Below are 23,644 nucleotides of genomic sequence, written 5' to 3' on the forward strand. Positions count from 1 at the left end.
CTGTGCCTGTGGATTATAGCATTAATCAAGACATATTTTCTTGTTGAGGCTGCTGCGTCTCCAGCTATTTTAAAAACATCATCTCTGAAGCTCATCCGACTACCATGCTGGCCAACTTGTCAGCATCGCAACGAAGCACGGCTGACGACTTCAATCCACCCAATGTTACTTCTGGTAGTCTCCGCTTCCTAACACAAAGCCGTAATTCGACGAGAAAGAGAAAAAGAAGATAAACCATGAACACTTCTCTGAAAAATACCGGCATCAGACCGCCACGGTTCGTTCTCCCAGATAGTTCATACAGCCAGTGTGTGGTTCACTAACCAGATGCTCTATCCTCTGTTGTTGGAGCAACTCGAAGTGCTCGGAGAGAGACGGCGCTAATATCTCTAAAGCCAGGGATCCCAGTTCTCTACAAGCCTGCCCTTAGTCGTTGCGGCCAAAGATGTCTCTTCTAGCAAAACGCGAGCTCAGCAGGTCCTCGGGAGTCCGCTTATTGTTTCCCTGCTGCTGCTGCTGCTGCTGCTGCTGACGTTGGCGTTGACCGCCTCCGACAGCACCGCCGCCGCCAAACAGGGCAGCCAAGCCCGCGAGGCCCTTGCCCTTGCCCTTTGCGCGACCCCCCTTTCCTTTCGCTTTGCCGACGTTAGGAGGCGGAGTGTTAGGAGCGGGGTTGTTAGGAGGGGGGGTATTAGGAGTGCCAGTGTTGGGAGTGGCGGTGTTAGGGGTGCCTGTGTTCGGGGCCTCGGCGGCGGGAGGGTTGGTACCAGCGCTGATGGCGGCAGCGGCGGACCCAGCGGCCTGCATGTTGGCGTTGGGAAGAAGCTCCTTGACAGCAGTGAGGCCCTGCTCGCCCTGGGTCGCGGCCTCCTGGTTCGACTTGACGGCGGCTGGGAAGTCGACAATGTCTTGTTGGACCTGAGATAGAACGCCCTCGAGCTTTGCGGCGGTCGGGATGTTGTCGGGGGTGTTCTGTTTGGGCGTTATGTCGGTCTGCTGAACGGCGAAGCAGCCGCCAAAGGGACCCTTTGCGTTATCGTTGAAGCAGCGGACGGTGCAGACGTCTCCGGTGGAGGCTATCGGTCATTGTTAGCCGTGATACGAAGGCGAAGATGACTTCCACCTACCCCCCACGCAAGCCATGTCGGCAGGCATCGTGACGGTGAGCCTGATCTGGCCATTTTGTGGTTCGAATTCCTGGACAGTCAGCTTGGTCTGGCCTGCTGCGCCGTTGGAGTTGCTCGTCAAGTCGAGATCGCAGCTGTAGGGACCAGCGCCGTCGGCGCTGACCTGAGCTATAGTCACATCGACGTTGGCTCCTGATGTGACCTGGGTGACAGTCCTGTTGCCAAGTTGGTTCTCGGTCTCCTCGCCAATGTCGATGTTGCCTTGAAGAATCGTTCGGCCACACTCGTTAACGACGTTGGCGACGATTTCCTGCTTGTTGATGATATTCGCATCGACCTTGTTTTGGTCCACTACGGATGAGGCATGAGTTGTGCTCTCGTCTTGAAAGCTGTCTTCTTTGCGGACAAACTTACCCAGCAACCCGGGACTGGCTGGGCCAGCAGGGCCTTGGGCCGCGATGATGACACCTTGGCCCTGGGCCATCGCCAACAAGGCCGAGAAAATTACAGCTCTCATGGACGAAGACATGAGTGTGGTGTTGAGTGGGAGAGGGGACAATAGACCGAAAGACAACGCCCAAGGCAAGTCAGATCACGATTCGGAATGAAGCGAAAGAACGTGTCCAGCACTGTTGATAGAAAAGAAGCGAGAAAGCAAAATAGCCTTCCAGGGAAGGGACAGAGCGGCTGGAGGGGGTTATTTAACGAGGATGCCGAACGGAAAATGGGAGTTTGGGCCACAACCCAAAGGAGAAAACCGCAGGGAAGCCTACGTTTTGCCAGAAAGCAAGCCTATTAACTTCACAGATACTTGCATTGTTTCCTCCTTCTTTCCTCTTTAGCTATGCACCCATTTGACAGGAGTTGTTTCCAGGGTAGGGCTTGTTTTGACGCGAAGGGAAGCGTGATGGGATTCGTGGAGGTCAATGTGTGTAAGCCGCAGAGCGGCCCAGTAAGGCGAACAACAGCCTTCAGGAACCGGAAACTTTGTGTCTGCGCCTGGAACTGTATGTGTGCGGCGGCGGCTGGGAGTGTCTCATCCCAAGTTGACATCCAAAATAGGAGGCTCTTTCTGCCCTTGTTTCAACCTTCCGATGGAATCTGACCAAAAACACGAGAGTCCCTAACCAGGTCTTCTCTTCGGCTCCGGCAGTCATCTAAGTACAGGGCAAGAGATGTCATAGCATGGGTGGAGATGCTTAGGGAGGCTGGCGTACGCGTGTACTGGCTGGCCGCGCCGAAGATCAAGATATGTCTAATGGGGGGGAAACACTCTCCGTGGGGGTGTCCCGCTCGCTGTACACATCGTTTTAAGCAGACTTGGTCAAAGCTGATCGCAAAGACATAGCACGATAGGGCAATCACCCCGTCGTGCTGCTGGGATAACCAGGGTGGGAAGATGTGCGCTAGAAGTTCAGACGAAGACGGATCTGCAATGGCGTTTCAGGTTCTCGGTTGATGGACTGAATGAGATATTTTGTGCAGAGGAGGGGGACAAGGAATTAGTGAGTGCAGCCTGGAATCGCCGTCGTCGCCTTGCCACATGGTCCGGTTGTCTCGCGGCGGTGAGCCTCTTTGACTCCCCAGGACTTCAGACGGCGCGTATTCCGAGACAACCTTGTGACGCTTAGACAATCCAATGAAAGGTCTGCTCCTGCTTCTGCTGGCCGCCGAGGCTTCATGGCACAGACGGGCAGTTAAATGTGCGGGCCGATGCGTCTCTTTTCCCCACGGGTGACTGGCGGCCCTCGCAGGATGCTGAAAACCAATGGCTCGTCACCAACAGGATGCAAATCACCTTATGTACAGCTCGAAGAGGTACATCTACCATACAGCCAGCAAGTGAAGGGGGACTCGGCTCTCCGACGGCGAAGTTTTGGAAACATCCATCGTCGTGATTGTTTGAACACTAGACCCTATCTGACCCCGACGTTTCCACGAGGTTGTTGCACGGAACCTTGGGGTAACAGAATACTGGATCTTGTTTGGAGAGTGGTATTAGACATCAGACGGCATAGAGACCCGAAGCCCGAGACACGAAGACCAACACTCGTTAAGTCGTTTGATAGAAGAGGTGACTCTAGACGACAGGAATTCATGGCTTGAATACCGAAGGCGAGTGGTGAAATACTGAGGACGTCATCGAGGCCGCGTTTGCAGGTTCTGTGACGCTTTCTGGTCGTTTGGAGCAGCTAGGCAATGTTTTGGTTTAGAATCACCAGCAACGCCGTCTTAGTAGTCATCGTGCTCTCAAGGCTTTCAAAAAAGGTCTGAAGAACCACGGGGCTAATATTTAAGGGCAAAGGAGCAATGGATAAACAAAAAGAAGCCGATCCAAGATGTCCTAACTATCTACTCGTTTGTCTTTTTAGTTACTAGTAAGGTGCGCAGTGATAACGGCACCTAAGCCACTCGTGGGCGGATGAACCCTCTATACATTGAGAGTCCATGAAAACAAAGCAGGTGATCGTAGAAGACTGGGGGGGCATACGCAAATGATGGTATTTTTAATGGCCAGAAACTTTATGACTGCGCTGCCTGCAGAGACCCAAAATACCGCCCACGATCTCCTTTGATCCATGTCAAGAGCATCAACGATGTGATGGTTGCGACGGCTCTGCCGAGAATGACGGAGATCATCGTCGAACTGTATGCCCCTTTTCAACGCCCAGGCGTCCAATTCAGTCAGCGAATCAACCATCGAGATGTCAACCACAACGCGACGAAAGGAAGAGACACTGCAGAAACAGCAGAGACCACCGCGAAAACACGGCGCGAGCGGTATTATTTGGAGGTCTAAATGAATGAACGATTAAGGCTAGGATCTGCTGCAACAGAAGCAGCGGTAGAAGTGTGAAGCTGGAAATGGCTTTGGAGTTGTTGCTAGACAAATCAGTTGAAATATCGATACCCGTGTGTGTGTATATTTGCGTGTGTGTGCTCATCATCTCCTAGCCACTTGTGTACTTTTCTCACTGATCAGGGGTCTTGAACCTATTACAATTTCATCTCTATCAAAGCCGCTCATGTGATTGCTTGACACGTGTCAATAGGTAAGCCCCCCCCCCCCCCCCCCCCCCCCCCCCCTAGTCTATCTTGATCAAGACTTTAGCAAAGTGCTTCTTTTCGCTCAACCTTTTGTACGCATTTTTCGCATTGGCCAGTTCAAAAACGACGTCGTCCCCGGCCGGCACAATGCCTTTTTCGTCGATAAATTTAACCACTTCTTTGAACTGGTTTCGGCTGCCGTAGAGAATTCCGCGCACCATGCACGTGGCCATGAGGCATCCAAACAGAGACACTGGCTCAGCGTCACCCCCAACACGCCCCAACACGTACAGTACTCCCTCCGGCCGGGTGGCCTTTAGTGACTGTCCGAGTGTCTCGTCGCCTCCAACGTCGATAACGATGTCGAAACCGCGTCCCTCGGGTGTGAGAGCTCGAGCTTCTGTTCCCCACGTGTCTGCACTCGTACGGTAGTTCACGGTTCGGGATGCTCCCAGCTCACACAGCCGGGCAGCCTTGTCCTCGGTCGAAGTGGTCGCAACGACAGTCGCCCCGGCAGCGACGGCGACCTGCAGGATAGCGACGCTGAGTCCGCCTGTACCCTGAACAAGAACCCACTTGCCCGGTCCGGCTTCTCTGTCCTTCAAACCGTATAGAGCATTCCAAGCCGTGGGCCAGTTGCAAGACAATGAACCTGCTGGCAACCAGTCGAGGGACTTGGGGGCATGGACGAGTGCCTTTTCCGAAAACACGCCAATGGTTGTCAGCGTTCCAGGACTGCCATGACCCAACATTGAAGGAGTGTCAGCGAGCGTTGCCTGCGCATCATCGCCTCTGGTGTTGGCAAGTTCAGGCGCCGAATACATAACCACTCGGTCACCAGGCACAAACTCTTCGACATCGAGTCCCACCGCCTCAACAACGCCTGCGCCATCGCAGCCGGGGATTAGAGGAATGTTGATTGGTCCATGGGCGCCCTTAGATGGGATTTGTTAGCACACTGCCACAGATGCATAGCTGGACCCGGAGGCGCACCTTCGGGATTGAAAGATCGCGGAAATTGAGACTGGCCGCCTTGATCTTGACAAGCACTTTGTTACGGCCGAGCTCGTTAGGTGCTGGGACGGAGACGTTTTCCTTGAACTCAAGTGAGGCTTCGAAGCCCTCCTGGCGGGCCAGAATCCATTGTCTAGCCATTGAGTTCGGGGTAAAGCTGGGGAAACGGTTTGTGAAGACGAGGAGGGATTGCTGCTTAAGCCAAAGGTGCTGCTGCTGCGGTGTTGTTTTGCAGTTCACATTCTGGGATTGTCTCTGACATTAAATAGTTGACGACTTCAGACTTCTACCAATGAGTTTGAGATCAGTATTCCTCGTAAAAAGTGGCTGGCCTAGGAACGAGTGCATGCTCAACTCGCCAACATGACGCTACTTTCTGATGGACCACATTAGGTCAACAACATCTAAATCTCATTTTCCTAATCCGGCAACAAGCCGATGCGCATCGATAACGGTCCGCTTCTCAAGATTGATTTGTCATCGTGGACTTCATCCGGCTTCAAATATTAATCACTACATTTGTTCACTGCGATGTTTGTTATATCATTTTCCTGAAGTAGGCATTGAGATCGAAGCAAACGGAATGGCGACATTGACCTTTCTGAATACGACCGGATCGCCGGCTCTCTCGCGGGACTTGGCTAAGAAGATGCGAGGCCATATCACACGCATCAATTTTGCCAAGCGGCGGGAGCTGAAATTGACGAGGACGACAACATCAGAAGAGGAAAATGAGTCGAGACAAGCGGTCGCAACACTCGAGAAGCGGGAATCCTTCGAGCTGCAGGGCCTGGCCAACCGGCTATCACGTTCAAGCACACGCTTCACTGTTTCAACTTGTAGGCCAGGGGACTCCCGCGGTACCACAAATTTGCCAAGAACATTGCTAAGCCAACGCCAGTCTCCCGGCTCTGGTCGCTCCTGTTTCTAAATAGCGACGTCAATCACGTTGATACAAACGAAGAAGCGGCCTGGCTAGGTCTGCTCATCTCAGACCCAGCCTTCCTCAACGCGACACTGTCTGTAGGCATAGGTCACTGGTCGCCAGAGCCTATCTGGAGGCGGGACTCCGGCATCCACTTGCACCGGGCCGTCAGTTCCATGATCGAGCGCATAGGGACCGGTAGGGGTTTCACTGATGGGGGGTTGGGTGCGGCGCTGACTATGGCATTTGGGGAGCGACTGGCGCAGAATGACATTGGCTGGAACGTTCATGTCAGTGGCGTGGCGCAAATGATCCGTGAGAGGCGGTCCCGGGGCATTGCTCAGGAGCCGTCATGGTTCTTCGGTCTTATGGCCTGGTGAGTATGGCGCATGACTGTCTTGATGACTTCGACACCGAGTTTAGCTAACCAAAGTAGCGACTCGATCAATTCTGCCTTGAATTGTCCGCGCATGTATCACAGGACGATCGTTGACGCTCTGGGCACTCGCAACAGCCAAGTCTTGACACATATAGCAGATGTGATCGACAAGCTTGTAGCGCTACGGAAAACAATGAAAGCCTACCACGAAGATCCAACGGGATCCGAGTCTCTGCTGGGAGAGATCTCAAAGGGTGTACAAGAATTGTACATTGAGTCAAAGGCTCTCCAATCCAACAGTTGCCCAGAAGTCAAAGCAGCAGCACTCTCCGTCCAAATACTCCTTCATTTCTCATGGCCCTCTTCATCCCCTGAGAATCTCACACTCCTTGCCAGCAATCTACGAGCGGCACTGGATACACGGAAAATAATCCAGTGTTCCTACATGGACATGACGTCCTGTCAGCTCATGCTCGGCGCTATGTCCGCTGACTACGGATCCGAAACAAAAGCCTGGTTCGCAGGAAGACTCAAAGCCGCAGTGATAGCCCTTCGGTCTCGAGGATTGGTCAGGCCGTTTATGGTCACCGATGACGGCTTGGTTTTGGACCAGGCCTTGATGGAGCCGTTCAGGAACATAGTAGCAGGACAATGCTGGAAACCTGTACATGGGTAACGGTCCTTGTCATCCTCTCACTCAAACACGTTGGCTTCACTGCTGTACTACAACCAATTTGCTTGCGCAATATTCAGAACAACCAGCCCAACTCTGTTCTCCAAGTTGGTTTGTTGATCCAGAAGCATCGCAATACTTGGTTCGTTGGTTTGACTGAAGCTGTTCGCAAAGGTTGGTTGGTTGGGCCTCGACATCAGTGTCTCATATGTAAAACGAGGTAATTTCATACATAATGATAAATGCCGTTCGATCTTGGAGTATTTTAATACACCAGCTATCTGTATGTACCAATGTCCATTTTTGGGTACCGGTTAAGGCACTCCCAGTGTAGGAACGCTCTTATAACGTTACTACAACAGAAGTAAAGCCGCACTCAAGACTATCAATAATGTGTTCCTCGTTACTGTCGCTATGCTTTTCACCCTCAGAGTCTGATATTGAACTGCTATCTTATCTGTAAAGAGCCCTTCTATTCCAACTTCCATTCAATCTTTCAGCAACTCAATGGCTTCTGTAATTCCAAGTGGTATACTCAACCTCTGTGTGGTAAAGAAAGGGGTTGTAGCTGAATCTTAATTCGCAGCCAGCTGCCTTCACTAGAATAGTAATCATATGGAGAGGAAAGTGGCTGACAAAAAGATATTGCTCGTGGACTCAATACCTATTTCTCTCGCATATCTGTCTTAACAACAAATGCTTCAAACTGCTTCTTCAAATTATCGTAATTCCGATTGAACTGGCCCTAATATAGACTATACTCCACTATTATTTAGTACTTCAGCTAGGCCACAGAGACTTGAAACATTGTTTATAATGTTCTAACATGACTGAAGTATTACTTGCTTTCAAAGCGGGCAACAAATCATACAATTTAGTTTCCTGTACTACGAAGATGATGTGCAAACCCTATCTTCAGATCTGCCCCAAAGCCTTTGCAGGTACTCAAGAACGCGAAGACGTGGATACATATGAATGACTGAAACATGGCTTCTGGGTGGTACGGAAACCAGTCTCTCGAAACTACTGCACAATTTGCTTCGCCCTCCCATCTACAGAGCATTTTAACCCGTTCCTCGGCATGGGATGGAAAAGATGAAATTGATGTGGTTTTTAGGCGTGGTTACATCAGCCTCGAAATATTGTCAAGATTTCTCCCGGCTTCCAAATGATTTATTGTCAAATCCCCATGTAAGTGGCTGAAAATGCATGTGGGCGAGCTCTTCGAGCTTCGGGAGAAGGTGGTTGTCTCACAATCTGACAGGACGATTTCTCGCGAATCGAGTGTGATGCCGAACGTATCACGCTCTCAACTCTCTTCTGGAAACCCCACCACCATCACGAGCGCGCCTTGTGAGGTCTGGCATGAAAATGCTTGGACTCCGAACAGCACTGCTTTCGGTTGTCGCTTTGCCTCGCTTGCCTTGTTACGAACTACCGAAAAATACTGTACGAACTACCAGCTGAGAGAAGTCGACCTGGCAGTACACATCTCCTTCTGAACATGCGCTTTCTAAAGGAAATTGAGCAGCGTGAGGATTTGGAAACTGTTAAGACGAAACATCAAGGGGACTTTTGTGATCTGTATTGCTCCCTTTACATGATATCTCAAAGTTAGCTTCACAAGGATGGGCGGACTTGAGATTACTTGGGAATCTTCTATCACACCCTGACTATTATGACCAAGCCCGGAAAGAGTGTTTCCATCCTTGCAGTATCTCTATTCATGTGTACACTCCATTTGAAGGACGGAGCTTTCCACCAGTGCTACGATCAAGGAAAGACAAGAGGCGTGATAGGCTGAAAGATTGTTCTAGCCGACTAACGAGGACTTGGCACCGTATGAAGCAAGCCCGTCAGCCTCGAAGTCCAAGTAACTCTGGAACTTGTGATGAGAAGAATCTTACTCCATTGTGCAATGAAAAGAGACCTCTACTATGTAATGGATTGATGTGGTTCATCAAGTCCGATGTGTTCCTGGGCACTTAGTTCTCCGAGAAACCCTTTTCGGTTTTAATCGGGTCATCCATCTTCTCAAGCGAGATGCCACCGCTTTTTATGTGTGGAAACGAACAGGAACCAGGTTGACAGGAATATCGTATGCAATGGCGGCTGAACCTATGCTTTCTTACTCTTCCGCTCCACCCCTGGTTCTCCCATCGTGCTAGAATGAGAACGGCCGAATCATCAACGTGACTCTACCTCTTTCTATTACGTGGAAACATCTATGGCGAGAACGGGAACCAACGCCAGTTGCCAAGACATCCAACTTCTACAGTTCCCTGGATTTGTCAAGCTTCAGTCCGAGCTTGCCAGATTGATTCGTCGCAAAGTGACTTGAACCATCACCTCAGCAATCAGCTAGCCAAGTTAAAACGCAGCCTGGTGGAAGCAGCTGCAATTGAGCCCAAACTGAAATGGCTTTGGAGTTATGCAATCTGAAGCCGTTTCCAAGTCCATTTCCCAGCCCCCTCATCTCGGCAATTTGACGCTGTCGGAAGACCGAACTGCGCAGACCAAAGCCTGCAAAGTTCGTCCCTTCGGCAACATCACTATCCTATTCTAGCCACCGTCTTTCCCAGCGGACGGACGCGGCCGATGGTCTTCCCGACACAGTCAAACCGTGACAAGACCACCCCCCTTTGCTGGCAGGAGGAAAAGCCCGAGCACCCGGACATCCGACACCCGCTTCGACATGTACAAACGGATGAGGCGAGCGTCTCGAGCTTAAAGAAAAAAAAACCCTCAAGGCTGTTGCTTTCATGTGTGATGAAATTCAAGACCAAGAACAATGGATACAATCAAGGTCTTAAGCCTTGTAGTGAACGCAGGCCGAGGTCCGCGAGAGCGAGTTCGAATAGCCTCGAAATCTGCCGAAGAAGCCGGCCGCTAACCTCCACCTCTCCGCCCGTCGGGCCCCTCTTTTCCTCCGTTCGATCGTTCCGATCGTTCCGATGCGCCCGATGGTTGGCTCGGCTTTGGCTAGCGAAAGAAGCAGATAGAGAGGGAGAAAGTTGCATGGAACTACCGACCAAGCATGCCGGATCCCCGACAGAAGGAGACAGAAACCCCTAGGAAACGGAAAACCCAAGCCGGCCTGTTCTCTGGTTCCCGGGTTTTGCTTGGCCACCTGTCGTCTCATCATCTGCATCGCAACCCGCAGAACCCGCGGACACACCCCGCAAAACCGTTTAGGATTCCGTTTCCACCTAACAACAGCACAGGAGGGGGTTCAAAACGAAACAAAGAAACCAACAGAATTTCGATCCCTCGCCGATTGGATTTCAGCCCATGGATTCCAGAGAAGAAGCTTCTGGCGTTTCATGCAGCAGCAGTGACAGCAACAGCGGCGGCACGGTGACAAAACACTGCTGCAGCGTCACGGTCCTGAAGAGTGCATTATGCAGATCGCCGCCGGCCGGAAGAAGAGGTCCGAGGCAAACCCCCCTCCAGCCACCGTTTCTCTTACAAAGACTAAAAGGAAAAGGACGGGAAAGTTTGGAGCTTCTTCCCCGAGGTGGCCTTGATACCGACCGACGGTGTTAGAGTTTCGCGGTGGTCCTTCGGTCATGCTTAGCCGGACAATTCCTCCGGATCCCATCAACACCTAGGTAAGCAACCGCGCGACTTACGACACATCCTCGCTCGCCCGGCAGTCCTGGGGGTCCTCCGGAATTGCCGCCCTAGGCGATGACGAGGCTTTGCTGCGGGACGTATGGGAATACACATTGTCCAGGGCAGAGGCTGATCGCTCGACAGCAAAGTCGCATTCTGTAGTGCTTTGCGATTCAGGGACTCGAGAGATCAGCATCGGTGACGTGGGATGGGGGGGAGGGTTTTAGCTCAAGGCCAGCAGCGTTCACCGTGACCGACGGAAGCCTTCCGCAACCACATGGCAGCAGCAGCAGCAGCACTGGAATGTCACTAATGGTTACGCCCAGTAACCCCCCCATCAGCAAGCAAGCCTTCAGCAAGCAAACCCCCAGCGCGGCAGGCCTGCCGGTACCTTGAACCAGGGTGGTTTCGCGCTACCTGGGAACCCTACGTAGGGCAGGAATCACCAATAAGCCTAAAACCCTACCGCCAAAGTATCGCCCCGTCAAGGCATTTTAAGCCCTGGAGACCGTTTAAACCGTCCCAGGATTTCGGGCCCCGTCTCTTTTGGCTGCATCCGACCCGTTCAGCAGTTCTCCAGCGCCCCTCTCTCACACGATGATACATCGAGGTCAAAGACACTGCACGTACATGTATCGTCAGTCAAGACCATCGCTCTGCTGCACTGATGTCATCACCCGTCTTACCCACACACACACACACACACACACACACACACACAGGGCGCGCGCGCGCACACACACACACGCATATACAATGGCAAGCTTTCCGCCGAGCTCTTCTCTGTTGCTGAACAGGAAGAAAGAAACAACCCTGAAAACGTCGCCCCAGAAGCGGGACATGATGCCGTCACCATACCTGTTGGGTCCTTGGAACACTTACACCCCCCTGTCGCAGACAGACACGCCAGGGCCGACAAGCGGCACAACGCGCGGGGTTGTTCCCTCCCGAGAGAAGCCAAGGACCCGACAGAGTGCACGAAGAAAGAAAGAAAGAAAGAAAAAAAGGCCAAAAAAGAGAAAGAGAACAACATGGTATTGAACCCCTCCACCGGTGTTGACGTCATGGCCACGCCGCCAGGCTTCGCGCCGCGTCTCATTCTCGTGATTTCATCTCCGTGGCGAGTTGTTTGATTTCCTGTCGAGGGGTATTTTTTTATTAGATTTTTTTTATTGCCACGGACTCACCGTATTCCGACGTTGTGAACCTTCCTTCGAATGAAGTTTGATGCGTGTTCACTGCACGTATTGGGGACGGGTTACATGCTGGTTGCCCAGCCCGTGTTTCCACATGTTCGCCGCCGCCACGGCCGCCGCCGCCGCCTCTTTACGTCCGCCAAGTGCGCTGCACAACTGGATCTATCTACACTAGTGAGCGGAGCTGTCAGCGCTTGGTGTTTCCCTCGGCCCATTGTAGATCTCTCTCTCTCTCTCTCTCTCTCTCTCTCTCTCTCTCTCTCTCTCTCTCTCTCTCTCTCTCTCTCTCTCTCTCTCTCTCTGGTGGTATCCGCACTTTGCGGAGAGTTTTCCCTCGAAGCGTGTAGGATCGCCGTCGCCGCAGCCGATGCGAGGAATGCGATGGAGGCCGCACAGCTTCCGGAAACAAAAAAGTCCCTCCGTGTTGTTCGCCGTAAAGACTTTCTTGACGTCGTGGGATATGCATAAACCACCACCCCTCTAATCCGACGGTTTTAGTGCATAATGGGCATCACACAGATCGTTTCGACCCCCCCCCCCCCCTCCAGGAAGACGAGATATGGTCTGGTTCCATGAGCCCGTGAGATGGCGTTGCTGGCCGACCAGGCGTCCGTCATGCGAACATGCCACGAATTGCAGAGACGACTGAGACCAGTTGTTGGTACAGTTCCTGCTCGCCAGTGGCACCGTGGGGGAGCAGCCTGTCGTCTCTTTGCGTTGCAGCGAGGCTCCGTCGTCCTGTCCTCGTGACCGCCGCTGCGCTCCCGAAGGAACCCCCCCTGATCCCCGCCCCTTCACCGAGGATTGGTTGAGGCCACTCTCTTCGGCTTTCAGGTGATGCCTGGCGATAAGCCTCAATCGAGATCTGGGACCGGGCGAACTTTTCACATGTGCCTCCCCCTCCCGCTCGACTTGCCCCTCAACGGCCAACCGTATTGTGGGCCACGCCTGCGTCGCAAAACGCGGTACCGTTGCCGTGCGGTGCCCATGCCGAAATCCCTTTTACAGAGTAAACCCAACAGAAGTTGGCAGAGTCCACGCTGAAAGTCCAACCAACGGACAAACGGCATGTGCCCGAGCATTCGAATGGCTTCCTTGAATATTTCAGGCTCTGGTCTTTTGGGCGGGGTGCCAAGCGAGCCCGCGCGAGACATGAGTTGCAACGGCTCAATCACATCGACTCTGGAAACGCTGTGCCTTGCCCCGTGTGCCGGCGCCAAGAATGTTGCCGGCCATGGTCCGAGGGCAAATATGAAAATAATAATAATAATAATAATAATAAACCGCCCTGAAGAGATTCCCATCGGTGGCCTCGCGAAGAAGAGAGGCTTCTCCACGGAAGACGCGCCACCCAGTCAGTACGTGTCGTCATCGTTGCCGTACCGAGTCGAGTTGAGTCGAGGGCTTTTGAAGATCCCACGAGTGCTGATTCAGGCCGTTTCACACCAAATGGTGCAATGCGAGCAACTGAGTCGGTGCTGTTCGGTAATGCCCGAATCGGTCGGTGCACGTATCCTCAGTGTCGCGTGGGATCCTGCGATTTGAGACGATCCTCTGTACGTGTTCGAACCTTCAAGAGTCAGGTCTAGCAGATCGGACCAAAACACGGTTCAGTTCGTTGCGAGCCCAACGGAGCTTGCAACGGTGCAACGCGACACGTCGGGACAAATACGGTCAGTCGGCTCGAGGAAAAGTCGGGCAGAGGCGGTGGAAAAGGCGCCGAACCACACCGAACACGCCCCCCCTCCATCACGGTCTAACGGGTTATCCCTCGCGACTCCCGAGGGGTCTCTTCCTCCCGTCGTCTTGGGCATCGCATTTCCTCCTCTCGACGCGGGGTTCGATCGCCCGGCCACAGAGGACCCTGATGTGCAGAACCCCTCCCCTCCCCTCCCTTCCTTGTGCCCCCCGGTAGCTCATGGGGGCAAGAATGCACCATGTGCTGCAGCAAATGCTGCAGCAAGTTATCCTCCGATAAGCATCAGCCACAGGTGAGCTTCTGTAAACGGATGACAAGACGGGTGCTCGTCCCGCCTTTTGGTTACTGGTAAAGGAGGGATTTGCGCTTGCTTGCTGGTCGAAAAGTCGGGCTGCTGCTTGACGGAAGCCTTGTGAGCTCCATGTCCACCGGCTCGAGGCGCCGAACCAACAAGAGGATCTTCTGGCCAGCTTTTCGGTGTCTTTGTCTTGGTTCCGTACTGTGTAGTACACATCGTACTTACTGGCGGAATCCGCGGCTGCGGCTGCGAAGAGGGTGGGTGGGAATCGGGTGACTCGTTGGAAAGTCACGAGGGTTTGGCTCGCCTGTTCCGTCATGTCGGTCCAGGTAAGAAAGGCGGCCGTGACATTGTCGCGATGCTCACCCCGTGACCGAATTGGGCAGGCGGCCGTCGAAAAGCCAAAGAAAGGAATGCCGTGTCAACAAGCCGGCGGTTATACATCTGATGTCCGGACTACGGGACCAGGAGTTGCATTGCTACATGCCAGCATTTGGCACTTTACACGCCACTGACTGAGCGCATGCGAAGGGTTGGGAGATGATGACTGGGACTTTGGGTTGCTGGGTGAGGCCACCGATGCCAACGTAGCAGCGCGTGGATGAAGACCTTGGACCGGGACGATGGCGATGTAGCACTTGGTTGCTTACTCGTCGTCGTATTCTAGCGTACCACATTCCGCGCCGACAACCAACGCGAAGACGAGGTCGTGAAGCTTATTTCGCATCACACACAGCAACCCAACAGCGCCGGCGCTCATTTGTCGGGCTCGAGATGGTGTTACTAGTACACACGAGTGACTGGGAAGCCAGGTAGAGAGAGAGGGTCATAGGGGGAGAAAGAGAGAGAGCTGCGAGGCGGAAAAGTAAGCCCGACTCGTCTCCCGTCGGGCCAGGCAAACAGCCCAATGAAAGCCCCCCCTCGGGGTGAGGTTTCGGGCCATATTCCAGCATGACGATTGGATATTATTTCGCGGACAGATGGCCTAGCGGCGTGAGATGATTCGCACTAATGCTAATACTGGGTACGAGACAGTGAACATAAAGGTACGAGACCGGTCTGTCACGCCTTTTATTAAAGTTGTTGACATGCATAGCTACAGTAGATGCAGATAGCGGCACAGGGAGATGGCAGGGCGGCTTCGTGCGACTGGTGGATATTCCAGTGTTAGCTGACTGCCCAAATAGACCGTCTTTACTGTCGCTATCGCGAGGTTCGGTGTCGTCGCGTTGGACCTTGGCGTTGGCACTGACATTAGTGGACAGCTGAGACAAGTCTTTGAAGGCTGGGCGCGGATAGCTGTTTTGGTGAAATGAGGGGATGTCTGGGGTTAGAAGAGGGGGAATTGCGCGCCGAGGCCAAAACGGCCCGGGAGAGCTGGGATACCGAGGCGAGGCGAGGCTCCAGAGGGCACAGATGCCAGGCCAACAAGATGAGGAAAAGACACGAGAGACCCGTAATGGTCTATCAATATCGTCTGGCGTGGTGATGCCTTGGGCCTGGGGACTGATGGCGGGCGGTGAAGCGATAAAATTACACGTCGTACGCGAAGGCGCGTTTGAGACCCTCAAGTGCTACGAGAGGCGAGATGACCATCGGCGGCGTGTTCTTTTTTCGACGTTCTTCATGGATGGCACTGACGGGTATCGAGGATTAGGCGGCGGACTGTGTAACCGTGGTCACTGGTGTCCCGCATCCATCCGGTATCGTCCATTGGCTGCAGGGCTGACCCTTTTGCACAGCCTGCCAAGATCCAGGAGGAGGGAAGGGGACGGGGTAGGGCGGACCAGGCCAAGAGATGGAGGAGATTGTGGTGTATGTACTGGTGTAGGCCGCCCAGGTCCAGGCATTGTCATCCGCGACCTTCTATCTGATGTCCCACGATGGCTCGGATTGCGAGATGAAGACGCAACCCGGGGCGCATATGGAAGACGGTCAAGGCATCCCGGGGATAATAAAGTGGATGATGCGGCTTTGAGTATTGAACACATTGGGTGGACGAACGTTGTCGCCGAATTCCTTGTTTGTTTGGTTCTCCCGTTCAATCCGTTCCAGCAGCCGTAAGTGGCGCTCCCTACCGTCGGTCATGTTCCGCCAACAGCATACGGATACCTAGGTCGGGAACAGGAGGCAAATCACCCAAGCGGGCCTCTGAGCATCAGTTCCGAGTCAGGAATCGGCTTCGAGGCTCAATGATGCGGCGAGTGTGATGAAGGATAAGAAAGAAGCCGAGGGGCCAAGGACTGAAAGCTTGGGACGATCGGCGACGCGTTTCGCTCTTGACCCTGGAGGCGGCCAACAAAGGATACGGGGGGAGGTTGAGATGCGGATAGAGGTGTCGGGACGTCGAGGAGCTGGTGAGGGTCTAGCGCGGGCTGGGAAACATGAGACCGGCGAGTATCTGTACACGTAGCTGATTTTCTGGAAGCAAGAAGATGAAGCGATGTTCGAATAGGGCGTGAAGAGGAAGACCAAGTTCATCAGCAGACGGCTGCAATCAATCAATCAATCCGGCAGTGACAGTGACATTCATTCGATGACAGATGGGTACGCTCGACGTTCGGTACGTACCGTCACCACCGTCTCGTCTCATCTCGTCTGTGCGGCGTGCCAACTCCGCCCCGTCGCGGGTTTCCGTTTCTGTCTGGCGTCGAGCGCAAAAAGATACCTGGGTGACTGGGTACGCCAGCCCGTTATTCCGACGGAAGACGGTCGACCCGATAACCCTGCGCCGCCTCTCGCCTTTCCCGCCAGGGGCGCCGCCTCGTCGTCCTGTCATTTTCGGCTTGTCTGCCTTTGCTGGCCGTCAGTCAATGCCATGGCTGAGGGCGAGGCGACCTGCCTGCTAAGGAGGTCGGGGGGCTGACTCCCTTCTAAGGTAGGAGGAGATAGGTGGCCTGCAACGCCTTCCTTAACACTGGACATGCGCCCCAAGGGTCCCCCCTAGACTCCTATCACTGTGTGTATGAGAGAGTGGAGGCGACCGGAGGCTCAGCGCGGATGTACATCTGCAGATCATGGCAGTGTAAAGGTACTTGAGGCCGGTCAGAACGAAGGACCTTTTTTACTGAATGGCAACCCGTAGGCGTCATTATCGCCCGGGCGCCAGGCTTGGGCCGCTGTTGTCTGCTCCGGTGTCATCGCTGCAATCCTCGGCGGTGTTGTCATCCTGACATGTCATGACACCTCGCCTCCCATCAGTCGTCAGCTCCAAGAAAGCTGTCTTGAAAGTAAACAGGACCTGAAGAGGATGTCCAACCCCCCCCTTCCTCCTTGGATTGGGCCCTTGAGTTGGGCTTAGGCCTACCTATTCAGCTGTCGGGTAGTAGGACACCCGAAATAGGCTCCAGCCCCTCAACGGCATCGTCGTCGGCCACCATTTAGATGATCCAGACCAGGCTGTGAGATTGCAGAAGTAGGGCGTCCAGCTTCAGGTCTAGGTCCAGACTCCCGGGCCTTAATTTTCCTCAACGCCGACACATCGGCGCTGAAGCGGCCATGCCTATTCCATCCACTCGACGGGCCTGCCCGGGGCCTGGAGTGGCAGCCACATTGCCGACGGGCAACACCTTGGTGGTGCTGTTCGCTGCGCTGTACACTACATCGTACAATCACGACCGAAGACGGCTGTACCCTTCAAGTACACTTCCTGTTCCGGAAGCCGCCGCATCTGCAACCCATTCCAGCCGGGCCTGATTCCTGGCGACTCTGGTGAACTGGCCCTGTAGTGCTGTTGCTGCTGCTGGTTGGTGGTCTTTCGGTATTGACTGCGGGAATTGAAACAGCGCCGCAGAAGCAGTCTCTTTGTCGGCCTGAGCGAGCATTGCCATCATCATGTACCGTCAGCATCAGCATCAGCATCGGCATCAGCGTCAGCGTCAGCATTAGCAGCCCGGCTGCCCGGGTGTGGCACTCCGTATTTCTGTCATCAGTGCTCTTGTCTTGTAAGGGCTTACCGTTTCGTCCCTTCGCTTTGGTCATTCCGTTTTAGCTTTTCCGTTTTCCGGGCTCCTTCCCGATGGTCCACTACTCAGTTCCCACCCCTCTCCTGAACGGACAGGGGCCCCCTGTCAACTTCCTCCTTATCTTCCCTTCTTTCCCTCCGTATCCTTCCTACCCTCCGTTTACGGCCACCACACACACACACACACACACACACACCAAAAGATACTTCCCCGCCACGCGAGCAACCTGAAAATAATACGGGGAAAAGAGCCCACACCCTCGCACCTGCCTGCCCTGCTGCCCCCTGCTGCACACCTGCCCTGCACCCGCCTGCGCCTGTGCCTGCGGCTGCCTCTCGAAGAGCCCACAATCCCATAATCCATAATAACCCAGCCTTCGCCCGCTTCCGCTCGTCATGACAGCTTCTTGCTCCGATTTCTCTTCTCCTTCTATTTCTCTTCCGTCTTCCCACTATCCGTCATCTCGCCATATCGCCCTCTCTACACCTTGCTGGAGTGCCCGCGTCTAGACTCCCGACCTCCATCCAAGCCTCTCGCCCACATTCAACTGTCGGCTATCATCGATCCCTCGGTCCGGCCTCTCCACGATCCGATCCAGCCCACTCACTCTCTAGTGCTGTCTCGCCTCGCCCATTTTCACCACCGTACACCAGACATCGCGGAGAACAAAGAAAACCCTCCATCTCCAGCATTCCTCTGCTCTCCTTGCTGGGCCCTGGGATATCCGAACGCCCGCCCCGCTGGATTCTTTGTGCGCTTTCGTCGAGCCTTCCGCCACACCCTCCCGTCATCTCGAACATCCAAGTCCAGACTTCCCTGTCGGCCGGCCCAGCTCTTCTCTAATTAGCCATACTCAACTCAAGGGTCCCTGTCTTCGAGGCTTAAATAACTCCCGCCGCGATCATCCCGGCTTTTCCCAAACGCCATCAATCAAGCGATTCATCTACGCGAAATCCACCATCTCGCGCCTTGCACGCAACACGCGCGAACAAACATAAAGGGGCCGTTATCCATTCCATCCCATCTTGCAATCCTATCCACCTGCCCCAATCCACAACTAGCCGCCATTCCCAGAACCCGACGCAAACATGTCACCGGCACAAGACCAATACTACGTGATCCCCAATATCAACGCCATGGACCCTAACGCCAGAGAATTCGACCTTGCCTCGCAGGGTTGGATCCAAGCCACCATCATCGAGGACGATGATCTCATGTTCGGTGGCAAGTCCTTGAGCACCTGGTACGAGGAGGAGAGAAGACGTCTCAGCAATGGGTCATCAGACGAGGAGGAGCACCGCGGTCGCCAACGGGTAAGTTGCCTGGCGCGTTATGACCCTGCAGAAATCGCACCACGTACTGACGCTGCTCAGGTTCGCAAGCACCACTCGTCACACAAACATCATCACCATCAAACGGAGCAGCACTCTGCGAGCTCCGACAAGAAGCACTGAAAGAGAGAGCGCTCACGTCCTCACCCGCGTATACGTCTATGAAGTGCTTTCTTCCTCTTTCCCTCTTTCGGTATAGATGGCCGCCACCGCGATACCCCTTGCGAGCAATCGAATTTCATACCCTTTTCACGTCGACTTCGCTCTCCCCCACCCTTGGATTATCGAACCGACTTTTCGCGGCCCAATTTCCATACACGTCCTTCCAATACCCGTCTTCCGTCCGGCATTGGGTATACCGGCGTTTGCATTTTTCAGCGTTGCATGTTTCGGGCTGGGTCTCACTAGAAGGGCACTGTCCTCAGAGGACAACGACCAGCGCGGGAAGATAACCGCTGGAACCGGATCAGGAACCCGCATTCCCTCGGCGCCACCTTTCGTTTACTTGTTTTTTTTTTTTGCATCGATCGCAACGGGTCTGCGACAGCGTCACGATTCGCATCTAGATGGCTATGGAGCATCATGATCAGAACACTCTCATACTGTCACGTTGGGAGCTGGTTTGTCTGTTTTTCTTGAATGAGTAGACCATGGCGTCTCACTCCGGGGTTGTGCAGCGGAGGCTATTTCACGTCTTGGACCCTTTTTTTTGCGGGACAGCGTGGCTACAGGTTAGCAGGATGATTGTTGCGAGGCAACGAAGGCATGCGCAGTGGAGCTTCATTTCGAGTTGAGTAGCGGTGAGATGCTGCGACCTCGGCAAGAACTCGGGAGCCAGCGAGAATGAATACAAATAAGTCAAAGTACACATCGACCGCTATTATCTTTGAGACAATCGTGAGGTGCATCATATTCGTGCTTTAATGGGCATTGTATTAACCCTCGATGGTTTGTAGGTGGCCGCCTCTTGCTGCCGCCACTCAACTGTTGAGGCAGAGAGAGGCACATGCGAGTGAGGAGATCCAACAGATGGGTTCCGTTGAAGGTTCTCCCTCCCGCCTAACCCTGGATGTAGCTAGGGTCTGTCTGCTGCTTTTGCTGCTGCTGCTGCTGCTGCTGCACACCTTATTCTTGGGAAAGTCTGGAGAGCAGCGTTGCATGCGCGCGCGCATTGCGCTAGTGGCCCTCCCTACTTTTCTAATTCTCGAGCGGGACGGAAGTCCTCTTGTATTCGGGTACAGCCGGCCAGCACAGAAGATGGGGGGGGACTAGAAGAGGGGGACCTGACTCGGGTCGGGTGTGTGTGTGTGTGTGGTCTTGACTCTTCTGTCCGGCATCGGGAGTAAAAGTTTGAACTTGCTTCAATGCCGGGGCAATACCGAATGCCGGTGTGGTGCTCCGGACTCTGACGAGGTGCTGTCAGTCGTCAGTGACTGACTGTTGTTGATGATCGAATATGTGACGTTGTCTCGGTGGGCAACGGGTGTTGAAAGCCTCCAGACACCGCAGCACGCTGTGGTGGCCGGTGGCTTGCGGGTCCGAGGGAGGGAATAGTGATGGATTATAGTGCCAGTTCATCCATCATATTTACCGGTACCGGTCCTCATGCACAACTCCAACGGTTGCAAGTCGCGGGTTTTCCACTCCTGGTATCAGGAAGCCGAATGGCTGACCATGTTTGTACCCGTAAGAGAATAGCTTCAACGGGAGAGAAGCGACCATCACACCAACGGCCAATCCAATTCACCATGACACGGTCATTGTCATGATCTGGGTTGTACGACGACTGCGACGTAAGCACACAGTAATGAATGCTGCTCAAGTCTGACTAACTTTCTTCTGGTTCTGTATCCGTACCTCTCCGCGTGGACGACTACTCAGCCCTCTCGCCCGACACTGCCTGGACCCGCTGCTGACATGGCTTCAGGCCTTTCTCGATTAGGCAATTGAAGGTGTCCTTGTCCTCCGTCCGCGATCCGTACCGTTGACTGCCTTGGCAGAGCGGCATGATCGTAGAGCAGCTCTCTTCCTCAATCGGTTATTGGCATGGTGGCGGCTCTGCATTTCATCGTTGCTTCAGTATCCTGGGCTAGGCTAGGCCATCATGGGGTCGCGGCAGGGCGATGGCTAAAGGACTTTTGCAAGTGGGCATCCGAGATGTCAGGCAGACTGGAGAGACACAAGACGGGGAATGGATAAGAAAGCATCATTGTTTCTGATGTCTCGAGGTTGGTTCGGAAAAAATGTATATATATCGTAGATTCGATCGTGGTCCATCGTCTGACGTTCCTAGCCTCCATCACCACTTACTTCATCGCCAGTATCCGTTCTTGTGTCGCAACCACAACAACTGTGGCATCACACTCTTCCACTACCTCACAACTTAGTTCCCATCCAGTCAACCAGATGGCTCGCCTCTCGATTCTGTTACACGCCGGCCTGCTGATCCAAGTAGGCCTCGCAGCAACTAGTCCGGGCGGGAACCGAATCAACTGGGGGCCATGTCCCGACTTCAACAGCACTGAGCCCATCCAATGCGCCAACATCTCGGTACCGCTTGACTATACTCAGCCCGAGTCGAACAAGACGCTTCAGCTGCAGCTTCTTCGGATCCCCGCCCTTCGCCAACCGTCCAAGGGTAGCATTCTATTCAACTTTGGCGGACCAAGTGTTGCTGGCCGGCCGGCTATGGCTACGTCGGGCAGCCTTTTCCGAAAGTATTTAGTTTCCTCCCCGTCAAAGACATCCCTCGCCTGCCGATGAAGCCTGACTTGGGATGAAACGATAGCTCGACCAGCGAATATCACGATCTCGTCACCTTCGACCCGCGGTAAGCCAACATGGAGAAACGAATGCACTCGTGAATGCAAAGCTGACGTTGGACCCCAAACGTAGTGGTACTGGCAACACGCTCCCCATCTCGTGCTTTGAAGATGAACAGGAAAGAACCTCCTACGTCCTCAAGAACCCCAAGGCATGGGGCTCCCTGATCCCTCCCAATTTTTGGGCAAAGTCGTCGGACAACACGCCCGCCAGGCTGTGGGCCTATGCTAAGCTCTACGTCGACAAGTGCTACGAGCGCAACAAGGAGGTCGGCGGCCTCGTGGGCACTGCGTTCGTTGCGAGGGACATGATGCAGATCGTCGACGCCCTTGGCGAGGACGGCTTGTTGCGATATTGGGGTAGGATAACTCCCCGATTTCTTTGGATCCTTTGGCACCAGGGTTCTGGTACTGACTTCGTCCTCCCAGGCGGCTCGTACGGGACCCTTCTGGGACAAACGGCTGCGGCCATGTTTCCCGAGAGAATCGACAAGATGGTGCTCGACGGAAATCTCAACCCCCACGAATACTACCACGGCTAGTGAGTCTTGGCTTCCATCTGCATTCTTTCGCCATCCCCCCGCATTCATCAGGACGAATTCTGATCCTCTGAATCGTCCCCAGCGACGACGAGCAGTGGACGGACTCGGACAAAGCCTTCAGCGCCGTGTTCCAGTCCTGCGTCGCAAACCCGTCCACCTGCCGCCTCGCCCAACGATACCAGAACAAGACGGCAAGCCAGCTCGAGGAAACCATCTATACCCTCATAAACAACCTCAACGACCGCCCCGTCCCCTTCAACGGCACCCTCATCGATTATGGCTTCGTCAAAAGCGGCGTCATGGCGGCGCTCTACAGCCCGGGTCTCTGGGTCCTCCTCGACGTCGGCTTCGACGCACTGATCTCCCGGGACCTGGCCCGCTTCACGCAGATCTGGGCCGTGCTAGCCACCACGTACGACTCCATAGGCGCCGCCGTCGATGCGCAGGTGGGCATCCGGTGCGGGGACAAGATCGCCCGCGTCGAGTCTCTAGACGAGTTCCTGCCCATCATGGAGCAGCAGTTTGGCATCAGCAGGATCTTTGGCGACGTGCAAACAGCGACGGAGATGGTCTGCGCCCAGTGGCGCCTGCCCGCCAAGGAGCAGTACGCCGGCGACTTCCGCGTCAAGACGAGGCGTCCTATCCTGTTCATCGGGAACACGGCTGACGCGTTTACGCCGTTGGCCTCGGCGCGGAACGCCAGCGCCGGGTTCGAGGGGAGCGTTGTCCTCCAGACGAACGGCTACGGTGTGAGTTTTTTTTTTTTCTCTGTCCGGGATTCTGTGCAACGATCGACGGAGCTGACAATAGAAAGCATTCTTCCACCGGAACGTCGTCTTGCGTGGACTTGGTGACGGAGGCTTACTACGTGAACGGGACCTTGCCCGAGAACGGCACATTCTGCGAACTAGACAACCCTGTCTTGCCTGGGGGTGCCACCAAGAAGCAGAGAGCAAAGCGCTCGCTTGGACGAGTATGAACCATGTCTCTCTCCTCGCAGATGAGGAAGG

The 23,644-nt window shown here is 54.2% G+C and overlaps 5 protein-coding genes across 5 annotated transcripts; 3 read left to right on the forward strand and 2 right to left on the reverse strand.

The window, feature by feature from the left end:
* Positions 1 to 426: 426 nt before the first annotated feature.
* CH63R_12313 (CAS1 protein) lies at positions 427 to 1,611 on the reverse strand (the record flags this gene model as incomplete). Its single annotated transcript, XM_018307287.1, has 2 exons — positions 427 to 1,076; positions 1,128 to 1,611. The coding sequence occupies 2 exons, from the start codon at positions 1,609 to 1,611 to the stop codon at positions 427 to 429; spliced, it is 1,134 nt and encodes a 377-aa protein (XP_018151704.1).
* Positions 1,612 to 4,213: 2,602 nt separating this feature from the next.
* Positions 4,214 to 5,330, reverse strand: CH63R_12314 (Alcohol dehydrogenase; the record flags this gene model as incomplete). Its single annotated transcript, XM_018307288.1, has 2 exons — positions 4,214 to 5,110; positions 5,169 to 5,330. 2 exons carry the CDS (start codon positions 5,328 to 5,330, stop codon positions 4,214 to 4,216), a joined length of 1,059 nt encoding a protein of 352 aa, XP_018151705.1.
* Positions 5,331 to 5,772: 442 nt separating this feature from the next.
* On the forward strand, positions 5,773 to 7,169 carry CH63R_12315 (uncharacterized protein; the record flags this gene model as incomplete). Its single annotated transcript, XM_018307289.1, has 3 exons — positions 5,773 to 6,028; positions 6,091 to 6,490; positions 6,596 to 7,169. The coding sequence occupies 3 exons, from the start codon at positions 5,773 to 5,775 to the stop codon at positions 7,167 to 7,169; spliced, it is 1,230 nt and encodes a 409-aa protein (XP_018151706.1).
* Positions 7,170 to 19,027: 11,858 nt separating this feature from the next.
* On the forward strand, positions 19,028 to 19,393 carry CH63R_12316 (uncharacterized protein; the record flags this gene model as incomplete). Its single annotated transcript, XM_018307290.1, has 2 exons — positions 19,028 to 19,252; positions 19,313 to 19,393. 2 exons carry the CDS (start codon positions 19,028 to 19,030, stop codon positions 19,391 to 19,393), a joined length of 306 nt encoding a protein of 101 aa, XP_018151707.1.
* A 2,283-nt stretch (positions 19,394 to 21,676) lies between these two features.
* CH63R_12317 (TAP domain-containing protein) lies at positions 21,677 to 23,613 on the forward strand (the record flags this gene model as incomplete). Its single annotated transcript, XM_018307291.1, has 5 exons — positions 21,677 to 21,987; positions 22,059 to 22,100; positions 22,166 to 22,633; positions 22,717 to 23,383; positions 23,449 to 23,613. The coding sequence occupies 5 exons, from the start codon at positions 21,677 to 21,679 to the stop codon at positions 23,611 to 23,613; spliced, it is 1,653 nt and encodes a 550-aa protein (XP_018151708.1).
* Between the last annotated feature and the right edge of the window lie 31 nt (positions 23,614 to 23,644).

Source organism: Colletotrichum higginsianum, chromosome 9, assembly GCF_001672515.1.
Source record: "Colletotrichum higginsianum IMI 349063 chromosome 9, whole genome shotgun sequence".
In the NCBI taxonomy this organism is placed as follows: domain Eukaryota; kingdom Fungi; phylum Ascomycota; class Sordariomycetes; order Glomerellales; family Glomerellaceae; genus Colletotrichum; species Colletotrichum higginsianum.